Raw genomic sequence first — 16,836 nt, forward strand, 5'->3', positions numbered from 1 at the left:
GAAGGTCTGGGGTTAGGGGAAAGCCTCTGCTCTATTAGCAAACCCATTAGGCTCTGACCCAGGGCCTCCGAAGCCTACCCAGCCCTGCACCACCCTGGCTTCGCTGGGAGAAAACTTGCTCCTGCCATAAAAGTGGGAGCGGGGTTCTCCGGTTGGGTTTGGGGGACCCTGGGGTATTTCCCAGAGTGCTGAGAGCTGGAGCAAGGAGGCGCCCAGGCCAACGACCTCCGGAGCCTTTGCCCCCGGCCTGGAGAGCGCAGGCGCCCTGGGGCTGCGGAGCCAGCGCCCCTCCTCCCTGGAGTGCGGTCCTTATGAATTTCCTTCTGCCGCCCAGGTTTTACTTTTAGTTTTAATGGGAACTGGAGGTTCTGCAGATTGAAGCCCATATAAAAGAAGCACCCAGCTGCCTCCCTGCACCCTGGGCTCCAGTTCCTCCTACCCTCCAGATGCCCAGCCTGCACCTCCAAATCCTCCCAGGCTGCAGGGGACAGAAATCCCTGGTCCCTGTGCCCTTCTCATCAAGACCGAGGTGAGGTTTCCCATGGCCAGACTTCGAGAAAGCAAAAGCCTGGAAATTCTCTGAGCAGCATTTTCCAAAGCAAGTGGGTAGGAAGGACCCTCCCTGAGCGAAGCTTTCTCTCTGTGCTCAGAACGGGGATTCACGCAATTCCTGGAACCGCTCCGAGCCACCCAGGGCGCATTCCCAGCACCCGCTCCTCACCCCGCCAGGCCCCGCTACCTGCCAGACTTGGTGATGATCATCTCCGTGCCCAGCTCGTGGAATTTGTCCCAGAGCTCCTTGGTCTCTAGGCTGCAGGCGATTTTGGCCATTTCCTCGCTGGGGATGATGGGGGTGGTGGGGATCAGCGGCTCCGTGCACAGCGAGGAGGAGGGGGGGCTGCTGCTGCCTCCGCTGCCACCGAACTCCCCGTGAGCCTCCAGGCTGGTCAGCTCGCCTAGGGGCTGGGCGCAGGATGACTTCTCCACAAATTGTTCTGCAAGAGAAGGGACAGTGACAGCTAACGTTGTCAAGCAGATAAAGGAAGAACAGCACAACTAAAATAGGTACCCAGATTTGACCTTGGAAAAGTTAGGCTCAGAAACTCCAGGAGGGCAGCTGAGAACCATCATCATATAAATCAGGCGTGTGATTCCCACGAGTGACACGTCCAGTGCTTGCTTACTGAACCAAACGAGTGAGTTCTAGAGCCACGGTTTGTTACCCGTTACTGAAACCCACACTGGAGAATTAACATGTAAGGGCCAGAAAGTGGGGACTGTGATGGGTGAAAAGCAAGTATTCCTGTTTTTATCCCTCCCAAGTTCTAGACTCCACAGCTTGTGGGATCTGGTGCCAGTCCTGCCCCGTTGACAACCAAGAGCGACTTTTCTCCAGGGAGACCAAGGGAAGAGATGAGAGCCTTCCTCACACTGAAAGGAACTTTTCCTTCCCTCCTGGAGCCCTCTCTCCACTGAAAAAATAAAATGTGGGCAGGAATGGAAAGGTGGTTAAAAAAATTAAGTCCCTTCACCTCTCTGCCTGGCTCTGTTTCCTAGGCTTTAAGGTGTTAGATTAAGGCATTTGTACAATGTACTCACAACCTGAGATCTATGAAAGACTAGCATTTAGCTTGTTAAATCACAGGAGTGTGCACTCTGGGTCATTTCTGGACCAAACGGTTCCTGAAGTGAGGAAACAACCTGAAACTCAGGCTAGCGGGAATATTAAAGCAGAAAGAAGGCTCTGCCATCCACCAGGGGCTGGAGTAGCACTGCCTGCGAACCAAACGTTTCCCCCACAGCTGATAAGGGCCTGGGACTACAGCAGTCACTTTGATGGAATACAGGGGGACTTTTGTAATTATCCCAATTATCTTGCATCCCTTAAAAAAGAAACTACTTGAATCTGCAACGTGAAACTGACCTCCAAACAACTCTATGCTAAGTGCCCTCAAGGAATTGAAACACGTTCTAAATGTAGGTATGTGCATACGTACGATATACGTATCATATAAAATGTTTTATTTTCTGTCTTTCTCCTTGACTTAGGGCAGGAAATAGAGAATTTTTACCTTTTCTTCTTTTACAATAACAATCCGACTCCAGGAAATGTTTTAAATTCAGAATTATCCAATTATTTATCTTATCCTTATATCCTCAAATTCAGAGCAAGAGACCCAGGCTACGGCAAAATCTTATCTTCTACCAATATTTTCAGAAGCGCATTCACATGTCTTAATAGGGAATTAACAAGTTGCCTTAGGAATTTTCTGATTTCCTGACCACTGAAAAATGCAAAGTCCCTAAGGCCCAGATTAACCCGTGTGTCCGGGCTGGGAAGCAGAGGAAAGGCTATGGCAATGCTCTAACACAACGTTAAATGTCAATTACATCACAAAACAATTTAAAGAAATGCTCTAGTGGTCCCAAGCTGTTCTTCTAAATAGACTTAATGCGTTTGAATGGGCGATCAGGAGACGCTTTTGACCCGCACCCCACATTTGCTTCAACATTTCAGTAGGGTTCATACCACACTCTCTCGTAACAGAACCTTTGGAGGCTTCTCTTGCCAGAGTCTTCAGCTTATATTCCTAACTGTGCTCTGCTGAACGGACGCCTCCAAGGGACAAGAGTGAGTTCTGGCTCCTCCAGAGGGACGCTTATTTACACACTGTGTGTGGTGAGGAGCGAGGGATGGGGGGTCTGGGAGCGGGGAATGGCCCTGTAGTTTAGACTTTAGATGGGTGCTTTTTCTCAGGAGAACAGACAAGAAGCAACGTTGAAATGACAGAGGCTGAAGCTGGCTGGTTTCCCAGGATGCTGTGGGTACCTCTGTCAGGAATTTTAACCTGGAATCGTCTTTTCCCGATGGCTACCAAGCTGTGATGGGGGCATCTATAAAGAATTCGGAAGCACCCCAACAGGAGCGGACAATGTTGGGAAGTGCCACAAACACAAGTCAGAAATTGGTGGTTGACTTTTTTCTAAACAGCCAGGGTTTGCTTGATCGGTCGTTTCACTCCTTGGGCAGGTTTAGGTTTAGATGGGGGGGGGGGGGGACCAGGGAAAAGTGAAAGCCTTGGAGGAGAGACTTTGATGTTCTGTGTTCTAGGGATCTTCCGGTTTCTTTTTCCTTGGTTCTGAGTTGCTACAGGGATTTTAATTCTCTCCTCTTTCTCTGCCCAGGCCCCTTATTTGTCATCTCTAGGGGTTCATCTTTCATGTTATTATTGTTGTTTTGGATGTGAGATGTTAACTTGTCAGGAAGGACGGGGGAAGGAAAGAAAAAACTGGGGAGAGTTAAAAAGAAAGAAATATTAGCCAGTTTGCTACTTGATGTTTTTCACTCTTTGGGGGCTACCAGCTGATCGGGATATGAAATAATTATTTCCTGGGGCCCCACGAGGTGACGAGAACACGACTTTCTCAGCTGCGAAGGGACCCGACCCATCGCTGGCAGTGTCTTTCCCACAGAGCTCACTAGCGCTAAGGGGCACATAATCCCTTCTCTCTGCTTACTCCGAGCCTAGAGTCTTCTATAAATGGTAAAGGTTGTTAAATAAACAGTATAGCTAAAAGTTGAGGAATTTGGAAAATGGTTACTGGCTAATGCTTTTGCCAGCCTCTGCTGGACAGGACTGGTCATGAAATGATGTCCTATTGATAAGTCCAGGGCGTCTGTGAAGAAGGCGGTTCACGGGGAGACCCGGCTGGTTCCACAGCCCGCCAGTGTTTCCAAGGCACTGGCCCTGCCTCGTCCATCGAGTGGGGGGGACACAATTAAACCGGTTTCTTGTGAAGTCGCTTAGAGCCTCCTTGGTTTTAACTGCACAAGCAGGTGTTACAAGCATCGCAAATCCTGTTGAGTCTTAAGGGGGGGCGGGGGGTAAAGTTATTTTTCCTTGATGGTTGTTATCCCAACAAAGTTACACCCTCTCACCCCCTGGGGTTCCAGACAAACAGGGAGCGCAAACCGGTTGTGTTCAACAGGCCGCGAAGCTCCCAAAGAAAACACGGGCCTTGGGGGGGAGCCTCCCACGCAGCCGCTCGGCCTGCGCTGAGGGTCGGGCCGCCGCGCTGGAGCCGGGAAAGCGGCGCCCTCGCGGGCCGCGCGCAGCCAGGGACGCGGCAGACGGGGCGCAGGGGGGCCCCGCCCGTGCCCGTGCCCGCCGCGGGCCGTCAGGCAGCCCCACTTACCCAGCGGTTTGATGGTGTTCTCCGTGGCCTCCTTCTCCTTGGAGCCGCCGCTGGACATGAGCGCGGCGATGGAGAAGGCGTTGGCGCGCGAGGAGAGCTGGGGCTTGGGCGACGCCGTGAACTCCATGGCCCCCAGCGCGCGGTCCTGCCCAGGGACGGGGCCCGCCGAGGTGCAGTCCAGCTTCCCCGAGGGAGACAAAGACCGACACACCGCGCGAAGTTCCCGAGTGCGATCACCGCGCGGCGGGGCCCGCAGCTGGGCCAGCCCCCGCCGGCCGGGAGCTCCACAGCGGCCTCGCCACTGCGCACCGCAAAGCCCGGGCGCCGCGGAGGCTTCGAACCGGCCGGAGAGGACGGGCGAAGAGCAGCTGCGGGCTCAGCCGGGGCGCGAGCAGCGGGGCGCTCCGCGGGACCACAGGCTGCGCCGCTGGCGGCTGGGGACGGGCGTCAGCTGCGCGAAACCCAGGGGTCCCTTAGCGCCCCCTCGCGCGCTTCCTCCCTCTGCCCCGCGGGGGTGGCCGGAGTGGCCCACGCTGCAGGGAGGTGGGAGACCGGGGACGCTCGGGGAGAGGGCGCGGACAGCGGGAGCCCGGGCGCGGCGCGGCGGACACTGCGCCCCGGCGCTCGCAGCCTGCGCCTTAATTTGCTGGCGGCGCCGGTCCCCGGGGCCCGCAGCCAGTCAGCGCCGCCGCACGTCACCGCTTCCTGATTCCGCCGCGGGGGCGGGGCCGGGGCCGGGCGGGGCGGGCGAGCGCGGGGCGCAGCGCCCGCGTGGTCTCCGCCGCAGCCCGCCGCAAACCCGGCACCCGCTGGGAAAGAGGGTGCCACCGCCCGGCCGCCGCCGCGCCCCCGTCCTGCCCTTGCAGCCCCGGGGCGGGAGGGGGTGCGCGCTGTCGGAAGGGGGCGTTTCTGTGCCGCGACCTAAAATCGGGGAACCCGGAGTGGCGCAGGGCGTGAACCTAGACCAGAGGGACGCGGGGAGTTGCTGCTTCGTGCAGCGTTTTCCTTAACCCGTGCTCCAAGTTCCAAAAGAAAGTTGGGAACCGCTAAGTAGAGAGGAGAGCGGCGTCGTAAAGCCGGTGCCCTCGGGCCGGATCCCATTCTCGGCTTAGCCCCCAGGGCTGCGTCCCCGACCGTTGGGTCCAATACCGCCTGCGGGACGGCGGGGCCGCGAGGCGCAGCCCTGCCAATGACGCGCTAAGGGGGTGCTGCAGGCGCCCCCGCGGCCTGTGCCGCACAGCGGTGCGCCTCACGGGGGTTCCGGTCCCCAGAGGGCAGCGGGATGGCGCCCCGACCGCAGGGCCCCGCGCTGTGCGGCGCGCGCGGCGCGCGGGGGGAGGGTGCGGGCCCCGCAGCGCGCGGGCTGGGCCCGCCCGGAACCTTCTGCGCTCGCAGACTCGGCGGCGACCGGGCTTCCCGCGGCCTTGTGGGGGTCGCCCCGTCGGCCTGTTCAGCCTCAAGAACTCAGATCCTCCGAATTCGCAGGGTAATCCGCTTGCCCCGGAGCCGTGTAAACACAGGCTGACGCACACTCGCGCCGAGCGTGTAAATATCTGCGCCCCTTCTCGGCCAGTCGTCTGGCGATTAGGAGCCGCCTGGTGGGTCCGAAAGGGAAAGGAAAACAGCCCCCGTTCCCCACCAGCCCTTCCTTCCTCCCCGGCACCCCCCTGCCGGCGCCTGAAATAAACTCGCGGGGAAAACCTAGGAGTCAAAAGTTGAGAGCGTGTACGCGAGGAAAGCGATGCCGCCGGGGAGCCGCGGCCAAGCCCGTCCTGTCGCGCAGCCGGCTTCCAGCAGGGGCCTGCGCGGAGGGGGCTAACCCGTCACCAGGTTCGACGGACAGAGGGCACATGGGCCCTTGTTTGGGGAACTCATCAAACCATAGCGCTGAATGGAAGGGCTTCCCGCCGTCACCCAGCCCGTCTCTCTTTTCTTTGGAGGGAAAAACCGGGCCTGGCGCGGCGGAGGGCGCGTGCCCCGCGCAGCGGGCTCAAGGCGGACGAGCCGACCCGCACTCCAGGCCCGGTCCTGCCCCCCCCCCCCCGCAGGGCTCCGGGCTGTTCCCGCGAGGTCCGCGGCAGGGCTCGCGCGGGCTGGGAGCGGAGGGCTTCCCGATTACGTTAAACCGCGGTGAGAAGGAGCGAGGAAACCACCCGTGCGCCTAAACGACCCGCTTCCATCCTTGAGTCTCGGTCCTTCGCTGCTTTGGGACAACCCAGGCCCAACCCAGGCCCTTCAGTTACTGAAGCCTCCCGGCCGCCCCCAGCCCCACCTCGGGGCAGCGGTGACGGCCCCCCTTTCCCACGTGAGGCGCCCACCGGCTCCTTCCCCGTCTCGCGCGCTTAGCGTTTGGCCAGGAAGGAAGATTTATGCCGAGAGTTTTGGTGGTGGTGGGTGTTTGGGGTGTTACTTGGGGGTGGGTGATGGCACAATTAGTCTAGAGCTTAATATATGCTTCAGCTGGGTTTTCTGCTCGTTTTAGTTTTCAAAAAGTTATTGCGGGATTATACCTCAGTTTTTAAAAACCTTGCCATTGCATTTCTGCACAGAGGGGACACCTTATTTTTTCTTGTCTTAACGGTTCAGACTGGAATTTGAATAATATCACGACGGGCATTTGTAGGAAAATTGGCGGAGCAGGGAGCAAGCTGCCTTGCGCCCAGTCAGTTTCCATTTCTTTTTCCCATTGCCCATGGCCTTGGCCCAGCTCTGGGTCTCCGGTGGGCAGGAGACCCCGGCTTTTCACCCTATTACAGGCAGAAGAAGGAGGGAAAAGCGAAGCGAGCACCGAGGCAGGCGGCAAACCTGTCGACTGGAAAGGCCACTGTCGGCAAATCGGGGCGCCAGAGGTGGCCGTTTGGGGACGCCTAACAAGCGATGCATCTTGTCGGTGTTGAAACCGCTGCAGTCAAATGTATATACTACAGCGTAATTATCGGGGCACAGTGTCCCTTCTTTCAGATTTATTGCCTTTGCAAATCAATATAGTGCTATAAAAAACGGGGAACGGGTGCGTGGCAGAGAGGTGCTGTCAAAGGGTGACTCAGAGACGTCCAAGAGCAGAGCGCGGCGTTCTGAGGCCCCTTCCAGCCCCTGGTCAGGGCAGGTAACAGGTAAAGCCGCCCAAGAGGCTGGAACAAAGCAACCCCGTTAGCACTTCCCTCGGGGCCCTTCTCAGGCTGAGGACCCACGGGCGCTGCTTTCGGCACCAGCAAGTGTCGTATGTTCCAGGAGAGTGTGAATCTTGACTTTCGTCTGTTAGCCCTGAGGCCGTGTGGGTTCCCCAGCCCTCGCAGAGCCTCAACCTCGTCATCTGCATTAAAACAGGACCAATAGTTTATCCCTCGGTGGGAAAGGGCTCTGAGGGTTAATGAGGTAACCTGCCTGAGGCGCCTAAGCCATGAGTAACCTTAACAGTTACCCCAATATAAGTAAAACATTACCTACAGACTTTTACTACATTTAATTTTTGAACTGCAACTGGCGACCTCACAGCTGTAGACAGTTTTGCAACGTGCGCAGAGAACTGGGGTCACGAGGCGGTAACGGACTATTTCAATCCTGTTGAACTTTGGAGCCTAGGAATTAAATTTTTGGCCGAACGTCTGAGTTTGATTACACGGACTCCCATTACACGGGGCCCTGGAAGATGTCTCACACACGCCGCCCTTTCAAATCCTCTTTTGTAGCACCCGGGACTCAGGAGTTAGTCGGCTCCAGAGCTGTCCTGGAAGTAACCGGTTTCCCGCCTTGGGCCAGTGGTCCCTCGCTTCTCTCCGGCTGAAGCAGAGCCCCTTGCTGACAGCTGCAGGGCCCGTCCCCGCTGGAGTCGCCTACGCCCCGCCGACGCTGGGGCTGCGCCGGGGCGGTGGGAGCGCGTGACCGACCCGAGTGCCCTCCGGCCCCCGAGGGTGCGCGCCGGACCGAGGTGGGAGGGGAGACGCGCCTCTCAGCCCGCGGGCAGCTACCCCCGAGCGCGGCGGACGTCCAGTCCCCCTCCTTTCTTGGCTCTTTCTGGCGACCGCTTTAAACGCACAGTGGTGGGCCTCGGTGCGTTTGGATTTCTCAATTCGATTTGCCGCACGCAAAAGACCCCCGAAGCCGCGTGGGGAGGGAGGCCCCGCGGCTCCCAGGGGTGCGCCCCGGGCAGCGCGCGTCCCCGCGCCGGGGAGGGAGCGCGCGGCGCGGCGCGGCGCGGCGCCGAGAGGGCGGGTCCCAGCCTGTCCAGAGGAGCTGCGGCCCGGCTCCAACGCAAACCCTAGCGACGTCAAGTGTTCCTGCCCCCCCAGTGGGCCCCGACAGGCGCCCTTCCAGCCCAGAAAGGAGGACCCCGGGGGGGCCGCTCGAGGCGCCCCCGCCCAGCGCCGCCTGTGAGGACGCGGCACAGGGCAGCTCCCGGGGCGCGGCCCGGATCTGTCATCTGCCCGTCCCGGGTGGTGGGTGCGCGCGTGTCCCGCCCGGGACCTCACTTTCGCGCCCAGCTCTCGGGCCAAGGAAAGGGGTGTCGTGTGAGCCAGGGCAGGTGGCACCGATGCCCGGGACCCTGTCCTCAGTGGTGAAGGGGAAAGGTCACTGGAGCCGGGCCGGCTGCTGCGATGTGACGCGCCTGGGCCTCCTCGGTTTCCCCGGCGCCGCCCTCGTGGGTCTGGGGCCGCGGTCAGGCGCCGGGCGCAGAGCCTCCGGCCGGGCGCTCCGCCTGGGCTGGGCCCCTCGCGCTCCGCCCCGACCGCTCGCTCCGCGGCCCTTCCTCCAGGGGCTGGGGGGCTGGGACGGGCCCTGGGCGCCCCAGGCCTTAGGCCCCGGGAAGAATCGGTGCGCCAGGGCCGGGTGCAGAACGCGCGGCGGGAGCCCCAGGGCGGCGAAGGCAGCTCTCGGACCCCGGGCGCGGGACGCAGACGCCCCGCCCCGCTCGCCCTCCTGCCCCCCCTCCGGCCTTCCTCTCGGGCGCCGCTGCCTCCCCTGCCGACCGCCTGGCGGATCCTGTCTCTACTCAGGATCCTCTCTATTCAACGCTGAGATATTTTGTCCATCGTGAATCTGTTGCATGAGTGTTGCTTCTTTTAAGTCACTGCATTAAAATATTATTTCCTGATGACTGAGGTGTTTGACGCCCCTTCAAGTCTGGGCTCTCACCCTAGTGCCGGCCCCATCGGGAGGGTCATGGACGTGGCCGGAATCACGTGGATGACAGGCAGCCGAGCGGGGCTCCCACGCGGATCTCCAGCTGCGAAGGCGTCGCTCCCGCCATCCCCGCACGCCCGGGCGGGTGGAGCGGGAACCCACCGCAGGAAGAAAGCGGCGGGGACGGTGCCCCGTCTCCCCGCGAACGCTCGGCCGGCTCGCGGTGCGGGCTCCTGGGGCCTGCGGGGTGGGCACCTGCGGCCGACGGGCGGCCAGCACGCTTCCTGGGTGCGGTTCCCTAGGTGTTTAAGCACCAACTCGAAACTAAATGAGGCGACTCCTGTAGAAAAGCACCCAGGACTTGCGGGCAGCGCCCTTCCTCCCGCCATGGCGCCAGTTTTGGAGATGTCCCCTCATTAAGCTTAGCGATGGGCTCATTTGAGCTGACCCAGCCTCCCACCCACCAGGGCGCCCTGTCCCCCCTGGTGACGGCTGGGCACGCCTGCCTTCATCTTCAGCAGCTGGAGCGAGGCTGTTTGGTTACAGACTTTCCTGCCATCAGGGGGCTTGAAGATCAAGGTGAGGAAGAGCGGCGGGAAGCGGCCCTCAGGGTCCCTGCCGCCAGCGCCCTTGTGGGTCAGCCCAGCAGCCATCCCTGGAAGCGCCCAGCTCCCTACGCAGGGCAAAGCTCAGCAGTGAGGGCTGGGTGCCCGCTCCCATGTCAGCGAGCTCCAGGCACGTACCACACACGTTACACAAGGAAACAAAGGCGCAGGCGTGTAACGGAAGGCGAGGAGTGCAGGGCATCTGTTCATTCACCCGGTTACCTGGTGCTTACCCTGGGCTGGGTACTGTGCCAGGGTCCAGGAACAGGCCAGCAGTCAGAACCCTGAAATGTCTACCGCATGCCACTCACATTCTGCTGGCAGACACCAGCAAGCATGTAAAAACCACAAGAAACAGAAACTGTGACAACGACTTGAGAAGGCAAGGAGCAGAGATGGCAAACTCAGCCTATTGTGGGCATTCATTCCTTAGGGACGGCACTGGCTTATTGGGGTGGGATGTGGTTGGGTAGTTCACTATGATCCCTGCCCATCAAGGGTTCAAAGCCCAGCCGGAGATGTATTAAAAAAGCATGGATTAAAACAAACAAACAAAAAAGGCATGTTCGTTCTCCTCAACGCTGAGCTAAAAGAGCTCTTGGGACGGAGGCACACAATGGCTCCATGCTGACCACAAATCAGAGGACAAGTCACTGGTAAAAAGCTCTGCAGAGGAAGGCGCTAGGGTCTGGCATCCAAGCACCGGCTGGGAGCGGCCCCTGGCACAGCTCCCACGCCTGTGAAGCGCGGCCACCGAGGCAGTACCTGCGCGAGAGTTCCTTGTGAGGCCAAACGGGGTGCTGTCCCTGCGCGCGCAAAGGGCGCGTAGGCGGGGCCTTGGCCAACGCGGGGGCTTGGGAAAAGCCCCCTTTCGGGTTCAGGGATGGTACAGATTAGGTCCGATCAGGAAGTTGCTCGGGAGCCCCGTTTCCACGCTCCCGGGTGTGAGGGGCGGCTTTCCCCCGCGGTCCGAGAGGCGCCGCGCCCCACACGGGCCCACGGAGGGGCGAGCAGGGCCGGTCCCGCGGAGGCCGCAGCGCTGGCTTCTGCCCGCCCCGCGCTGGGAGGGCCGCCGGCTGGGTCGGCCGCTCGCTGCGTTTTCTCCTGTTACTCACAGGGCTTGAAGGCGCTTTGCGTCCGTCTCTAGCTCCGGACGCTAGCTTTTCAGGGCGTTAGGAAGAGCTACGGGGCGCTTAGAGTGTGCGGGGCGCACCCAGGCCTTCCAGGAGTGAGTACTGTGGGCAAGTGTGCGGGGCGCACCCAGGCCTTCCAGGAGTGAGCACTGTGGGCAAGTGTGCGGGGCGCACCCAGGCCTTCCAGGAGTGAGCACTGTGGGCAAGTGTGCGGAGCGCACCCAGGCTTCCCGGGAGTGAGCACTGTGGGCAAGTGTGCGGGGCGCACCCAGGCTTCCCGGGAGTGAGCACTGTGGGCGACGGTGCCCGGCGGGCAGCGCCGTCCCGCGCATTTCACGCCGCGGGCCCTGAGGCTCGGGAGGCTAGCGCGCTCCGGGGGCCCTGTCACGGGCCTTTTCCCGCCTCAATCTCACCTCCCCCCACGTCGAGTCGCAGCGCTGACCGGATGGGTTCCCGTCGGGACACAGAGGCGGTTCGGGGAGGGGGGCTGAGTTCTCTCGGTCGGCCTGTGGCTCGCAGCCCCGCGGCCCGGACACACGTGCGTGTCTCTGTCCGCTCACCGCGACCAGGGACTTTACTCCCCCAACAGGCGCGGGGTCAGCCTCCAAGCGCGCACAGCGAAAGGCGGCCGCGCAGAGGTCTCTCGGTGCCGCGCGCGGACCGCGGGCCAGGCGCCGTTTGTAACTTTTTCCTTAGTGGATGTCATTAGCGGGTCGCCCGCAGGGTCCGCGGAGGCGGCTGGCGGTCAGAGACGGTCGGCCCGGGGCTCACGCACCGCCGGGCGGGAGGCTGTGAGCGCTCTGCCCGCGCGCCCGCGCGTCTGGAGGCGGACGGCCAGGCTGCCGAGTTTCCGAGGTTCGAAGTCAGAGCTGCCCTTCGCCGGCCCTGCGGCCCTAAGCTGTCTGCCCCGCCCGAGCCTCGGTTCCCAGGCTGAGGAGCGACGCTCCAACGGTGCCTGGCGCGCGCCGAGCGCCCTGGGGGCCGCCACCCCAGCTGGGGCGATGCCACCGCAGGAAGCGGCTCTCCCCGCAACCAGGGGGCTTGCGAGGCGCGACCCGCCGGCGCCCTCCCTCCCTCCCACCCACCCGTCCGTCGCCGCCGCCGTCGGTCCCAGACCTTCTCCTTGGAGAGGCCCAGGGGACCAGGGACTTTACGCCGCTGCACTCGGTTCCCCTGCTTGGTGACTGGGGGGGGGGGGGGGAACGGGGACAGACGGATTCCACTCCCAAGGACTCTTCCCAGGGCGAAGCTGTCGCCGTCCCTGCGAAACGCTGCATTTTGGGGGAGGCTGACCCAGACCCGCTTCTCCGGACACACGAGACTCGCACCCGCACGCGCGCAGAGGCCGCGCCCCGGGCTGGACGCGGACGCGCAGGTCGGAGCCCCGCCGCCCGGCCCCGCTTAGCCGGCGCGGGGACGCGGCGCTGGCGGCGGCGGGGCCTCCCCCTGGCGGTCCTGCCGTTTAATCAGGGCTATTATCAGACTCGGCTCGCGGGATGGCGCCGTCCGAGCTTTACCCCCATTAGCGCCGGGCGGCGTGGGGGCGGGGTCCCCAGCCCGCCGCCAGCCGGGCCGCAGCTGCAGCGCTTCTGGGGCGCCTGAGAAGGGCCGAGGCGCGGGCCGTTTCAGCCCAGCCTTTCTCAGGCTGACCGTTTACTAGGCTCTTATTTCCTGGCCCCCAATTCGACCCTTACACATCACTGAACTTCTCTGAGCCTCAGTTTCTCATCTGTAAAATGGGTACTTACCAAGATCGTCGTGGAATTTTACTAAAACGATGCGCACTGTTGTGCGAATGACGTAACAGGCACAAATGGTGTTACTACTGTTATTAGACCCCCATTGTAGCTGCTTTTTAAAGGCTTATTATTACCAATATCATGAAAAAGGAGGTGAAGAGCGGGAACAAGGCTGAATAGTCCAAAGGGGCCCAAAGGTCCCTCACAGACCTGCTGGTTTATTCACTACCCACTGGGCTGGTGTTTCACTCTGCTACTTGCTGCCTGTGTGACTCCAGCATTTCACTTCATCTCTGTGCCTCAGTTGCCATACCTGTAAAATGGACAGAACACCAGTTTCTATGTTAGCCGACTCTTGTGCACATTAATGAACCTTTGCATGTAGGAGCTGAGTACCGAGCAGGCTCTCTAAGCAAAGGCTAATTGTTACTGTTTACGAGCAAAATGTTTTCACAAACCACAGACTAGATTTTTTAAAAAAATCTCCCTAAGCAGGCTCCTGGCTCCTGATCCTCAGGGATATTCCTGGGGCAAGGGGCTCAGGTTTGGGGTTGCAGGTCAGGCTGGGGAAAGGGAGTGTGAATCACCCTGGCCTCCAGGGCTTCCTCTTGGCATTCCCATCACAATGCCCTATTGACACAGTCCATTTAAAGATAAAAGCTCAACAGCAGAATCGGTCACCATTATTTTCAGACGGCTGCTAAAAGATTAGCACTCCCAGCAACCCCAGTATTGTCGGCGGCAGTTTCTAATCAGTAAAGTGTAATTAGCAAAGCAAGACTAATCATTAAAGTGACCTTCTAAGTAGTGAATGTTTGTGAATGGTCCTTAAGTGGGGATGTGCTGGGCACACAGCCCAATCCTGAAGGACTGTGCTCGACTTCAGCCTGCTCTGGACCGCTCTCCAGTTTCCCCAAAAGCCTAGAATGACTTTCTTCCTCTCACAGGGAAAGCAAATGGCTCATAATAATGGCTGGTTTTCGGTGTGTGTGTCTGCCTGGCAATAGCCTAAGCACCCTTCCAGTGCTATCTTATTCTCCCCATTTTACAGATGAGGAAATAAGGCACAGAGAGGTTATGTAACTTACTATAAATCACACAGGATAGACTTGAATTCTTGTCTGCCTTTCTCCAAGGCTCCTATGCCTGCATCACCCAGATTTTAGCCCCTACTCTTCTGCTAATCTGAAAACATTTCACAACTGATGGTAACTCAGTGAGTCCAGAGGAAACAAACAGAAAACTTCAGAAATTTCTCTGCTTCTAGCAGGAGAGGTTACAATAAATTCCTGGCAGGGTCTGAGGGCCTTTACTGCTCAGAATGACTTCTCGTCAGCCACTTCTTTACTCCTTGTAAAACGATCCCATGCCTCTTATATGGTGTAACTGTCAGTGATTGTATAACTAACATTTCGTGAGACCTAATGTGTGCATCAGTTAAGACTTTATGTTGTGAATCGTGGGAAATTCCTTTCAATCTAGTTTAAACAGTCAAAGGGATTTGTTGGCCCACCCACTTACATAGTTTAGGTATCACTTCAGGTGAGGTGTGATCCAAGATGCAGAGGAAATCCTTATTTCTCATCTCTGACGTCTTGATGTTCCTATTTTTAGGCCGACTTTCCCCTGGGGTCACAAGAGGGCTGCTAGCAGGTCGCATGGCAACATCTTCATTGTTTGCGCCCACTGGGAAATAGTCTCTCTCCTTCAGTTGCACCTGCAGAGAAAGGAGTCCAGGAAATACCTTTACATCTCGTTGGCCCTGGTTTAGGGATCATGTGCCTTGAACCCAAAACCATGATCAAAGGATTAGGGGACACTGATTGGCTTAACCAACTCAGGGCTCTACCCCTGGAGTTTGGAGGGGTAGGAGTCCTCCCAAACTATATGACTGACACCAGGAAAGGGGTGACTTCATTAAGGAAAAATGAGATTGCTATTGGCCGTACTCGAGCTTGGGAAACCCTGCCTAAGAAGATTTTTTTTTTCTTCTTTTCAGGAAACCTGGATTGTGTTCCCCAAATGAAGCTTTACAGAACACAGGTTGCTTCAGATATTGCCTGTTTTTGTACATTCTGAGAGCTAAGAATGGTCTTCACATTTTCAAATGATTGCAGGGGGGAAAAATGAAAGAAGAATAGTATTTTATAACATGATAATTATTTGAAATTCTAATTTCAGTGTCCACAAAGTTTTATTGGCCAACGTTTCCTGTAAAGGGTCAGACAGTAAATATTTGGGCTTGCAGGCCATATGGTCTCTGTCACAATTATTCAACTCTGCCATCATAACATCATAACAGCCATCGACAGTACGTAAACAAATGGATGTGGCTGGGTTCTGATAACACTTTATTTATGCACACTGAAATTTGAATTTCATACAATTTTCACATGTCGCAAAAATGTTATGCTTTGATTTTTTTGAACCATTTAAAAAAATGGCTAGTGGGCTTTATAAAACTAGGTGACTGGCCAGATTTGGCCCACGGACCATCCTTTGCAGACCCCGGTTTTATTGGCTGCTCTTACAGTACAGAGGCAGAGCTGAGTAGCTGTGACAGAGACCACGTGGCCTGCAAAGCCTCAAATATTTATTAGTTGGTTCTTTACGGAAAAAGTTTGCCTCCCTTCCTCTAGAATGGTACTTCTCAAGCTTTAATTTGCATACAAAGCACCTGGGTTCCGTAAGTTTGAGTCCGTCCAGAGTCTGCATCTCAACAGTTTCCCAGGTGGACCACACTTGAGGGATTTTCCTGTCATTTCCTCTGAATATTTTATATAAGAAACCTCAGAGGAGCTCCTCTCTTGCCCCACCCCCACTTGAACTAGAATCATTTTTGCAGAGGAATGGGAATCTGCATATTAAATAAGCAGATTCTCACCCTGATTCTCTTTGAGATGTAGATGCTTTATCAGAGATGCAGTGATGAATTCATTGAGGACTGGGCATTAGCCAAGCAATTGATCTCAGAGCTGGTGAGACCTGTGGTTTTTTGTTCAACAAAGGATGAATGCTATATATTTTACATGCCACGAATGACCTAATTATTATAGCATAAGGGCTATTTTTTTGTTGGTTAATATACAGGAAGGGAATGCTGTTTACAGCATCTTGACTTCACATAAAGGCAGTGATTTAGGGACACTGATAGCTAGCAAACTGGTACCACGCTCCCCGCATTTCAGCTGAGCGTTTACGACCTGCAGGATCCTGTATGTACAGATAGGTCTAAAGAGCAGGACCGGGCTTTTCTCTATTCTGCATATAGCAGCAAGGCAGACTGTCTAGAGAACCCCATTAAACCCCTTCTCTGTTGACTTCCTCTTTCCTTCCCTTCATTCTTTCCTTGATGCCATCCATCTTGAATTTTTTCTCTGTGTCTCTAACTTTAAATATGTGTGTGTGTTTTAAATTTTTTATTTTAGAGAGAGAGGGAGAGAGAGAGAGGAACATCCATGTGAGAGCGGAACATCAATCAGCTGCCCCCTGAACGCCCCCCACTGGGGATCAAGCCCACAACCCGGGCATGTGCCCTGACCGGGAACGAACCGAACCAGCAACCTTTTGGTGCACAGACGACGCTCAGCCAACTGAGCCACACCAGCCAGGGCTCTTTATCTCTAACTTTAGTTAAATTTCCAAAGAATGAACCTTCCAAAAAACATGCAGCTTTTATATTAGACCCAAGAAAGAAAAGAGGGACGGGGCATGTTTACCAGACATGGGCTGTGGGGCTCATGGAATAGGAATGAAATCTCAGGCCCTTGACAGCCAGGAGCAGCCCGCCTGAGAGCCCAGGACGGTGGAGCTCAGGCAGCGTGGAAATAGGACAGCCTGGCCCCCGGTGGAGGGGGGGTCTGCGTTGTGATGCAGACACACACACACTTCAAACAGCACTCATGACACCGCGGGTCACCTGAGTGAGAAGCACCATAGTGTTCTTCTTTTGCATACTTGCTGATGACTCAGAGCTGGCTTCATAATTCAGTGTGTGCACTTGGTCATATGATCCAGGCCTGTCTGCCGTGTCCCCTCCGG

General features: G+C 57.5%; 1 protein-coding gene across 1 annotated transcript in view; it reads right to left on the bottom strand.

The window, feature by feature from the left end:
- Nucleotides 1-4,324, bottom strand: part of TBX20 (T-box transcription factor 20) — a 31,163-nt gene extending 26,839 nt beyond the window's left edge. The window contains exons 1-2 of the mRNA XM_087821440.1: nucleotides 4,198-4,324; nucleotides 740-995 (exon numbers count right to left, since the gene is read on the bottom strand). Of these exons, the coding sequence (XP_087677566.1) occupies nucleotides 740-995; nucleotides 4,198-4,324 (383 nt within the window). The remainder of the gene's footprint in view (nucleotides 1-739; nucleotides 996-4,197) is intronic.
- Nucleotides 4,325-16,836: the final 12,512 nt, after the last annotated feature.

The sequence above is a fragment of the Miniopterus natalensis genome, chromosome 10 (assembly GCF_054644295.1).
Source record: "Miniopterus natalensis isolate mMinNat1 chromosome 10, mMinNat1.hap1, whole genome shotgun sequence".
NCBI classification, from domain to species: Eukaryota; Metazoa; Chordata; class Mammalia; order Chiroptera; family Miniopteridae; genus Miniopterus; species Miniopterus natalensis.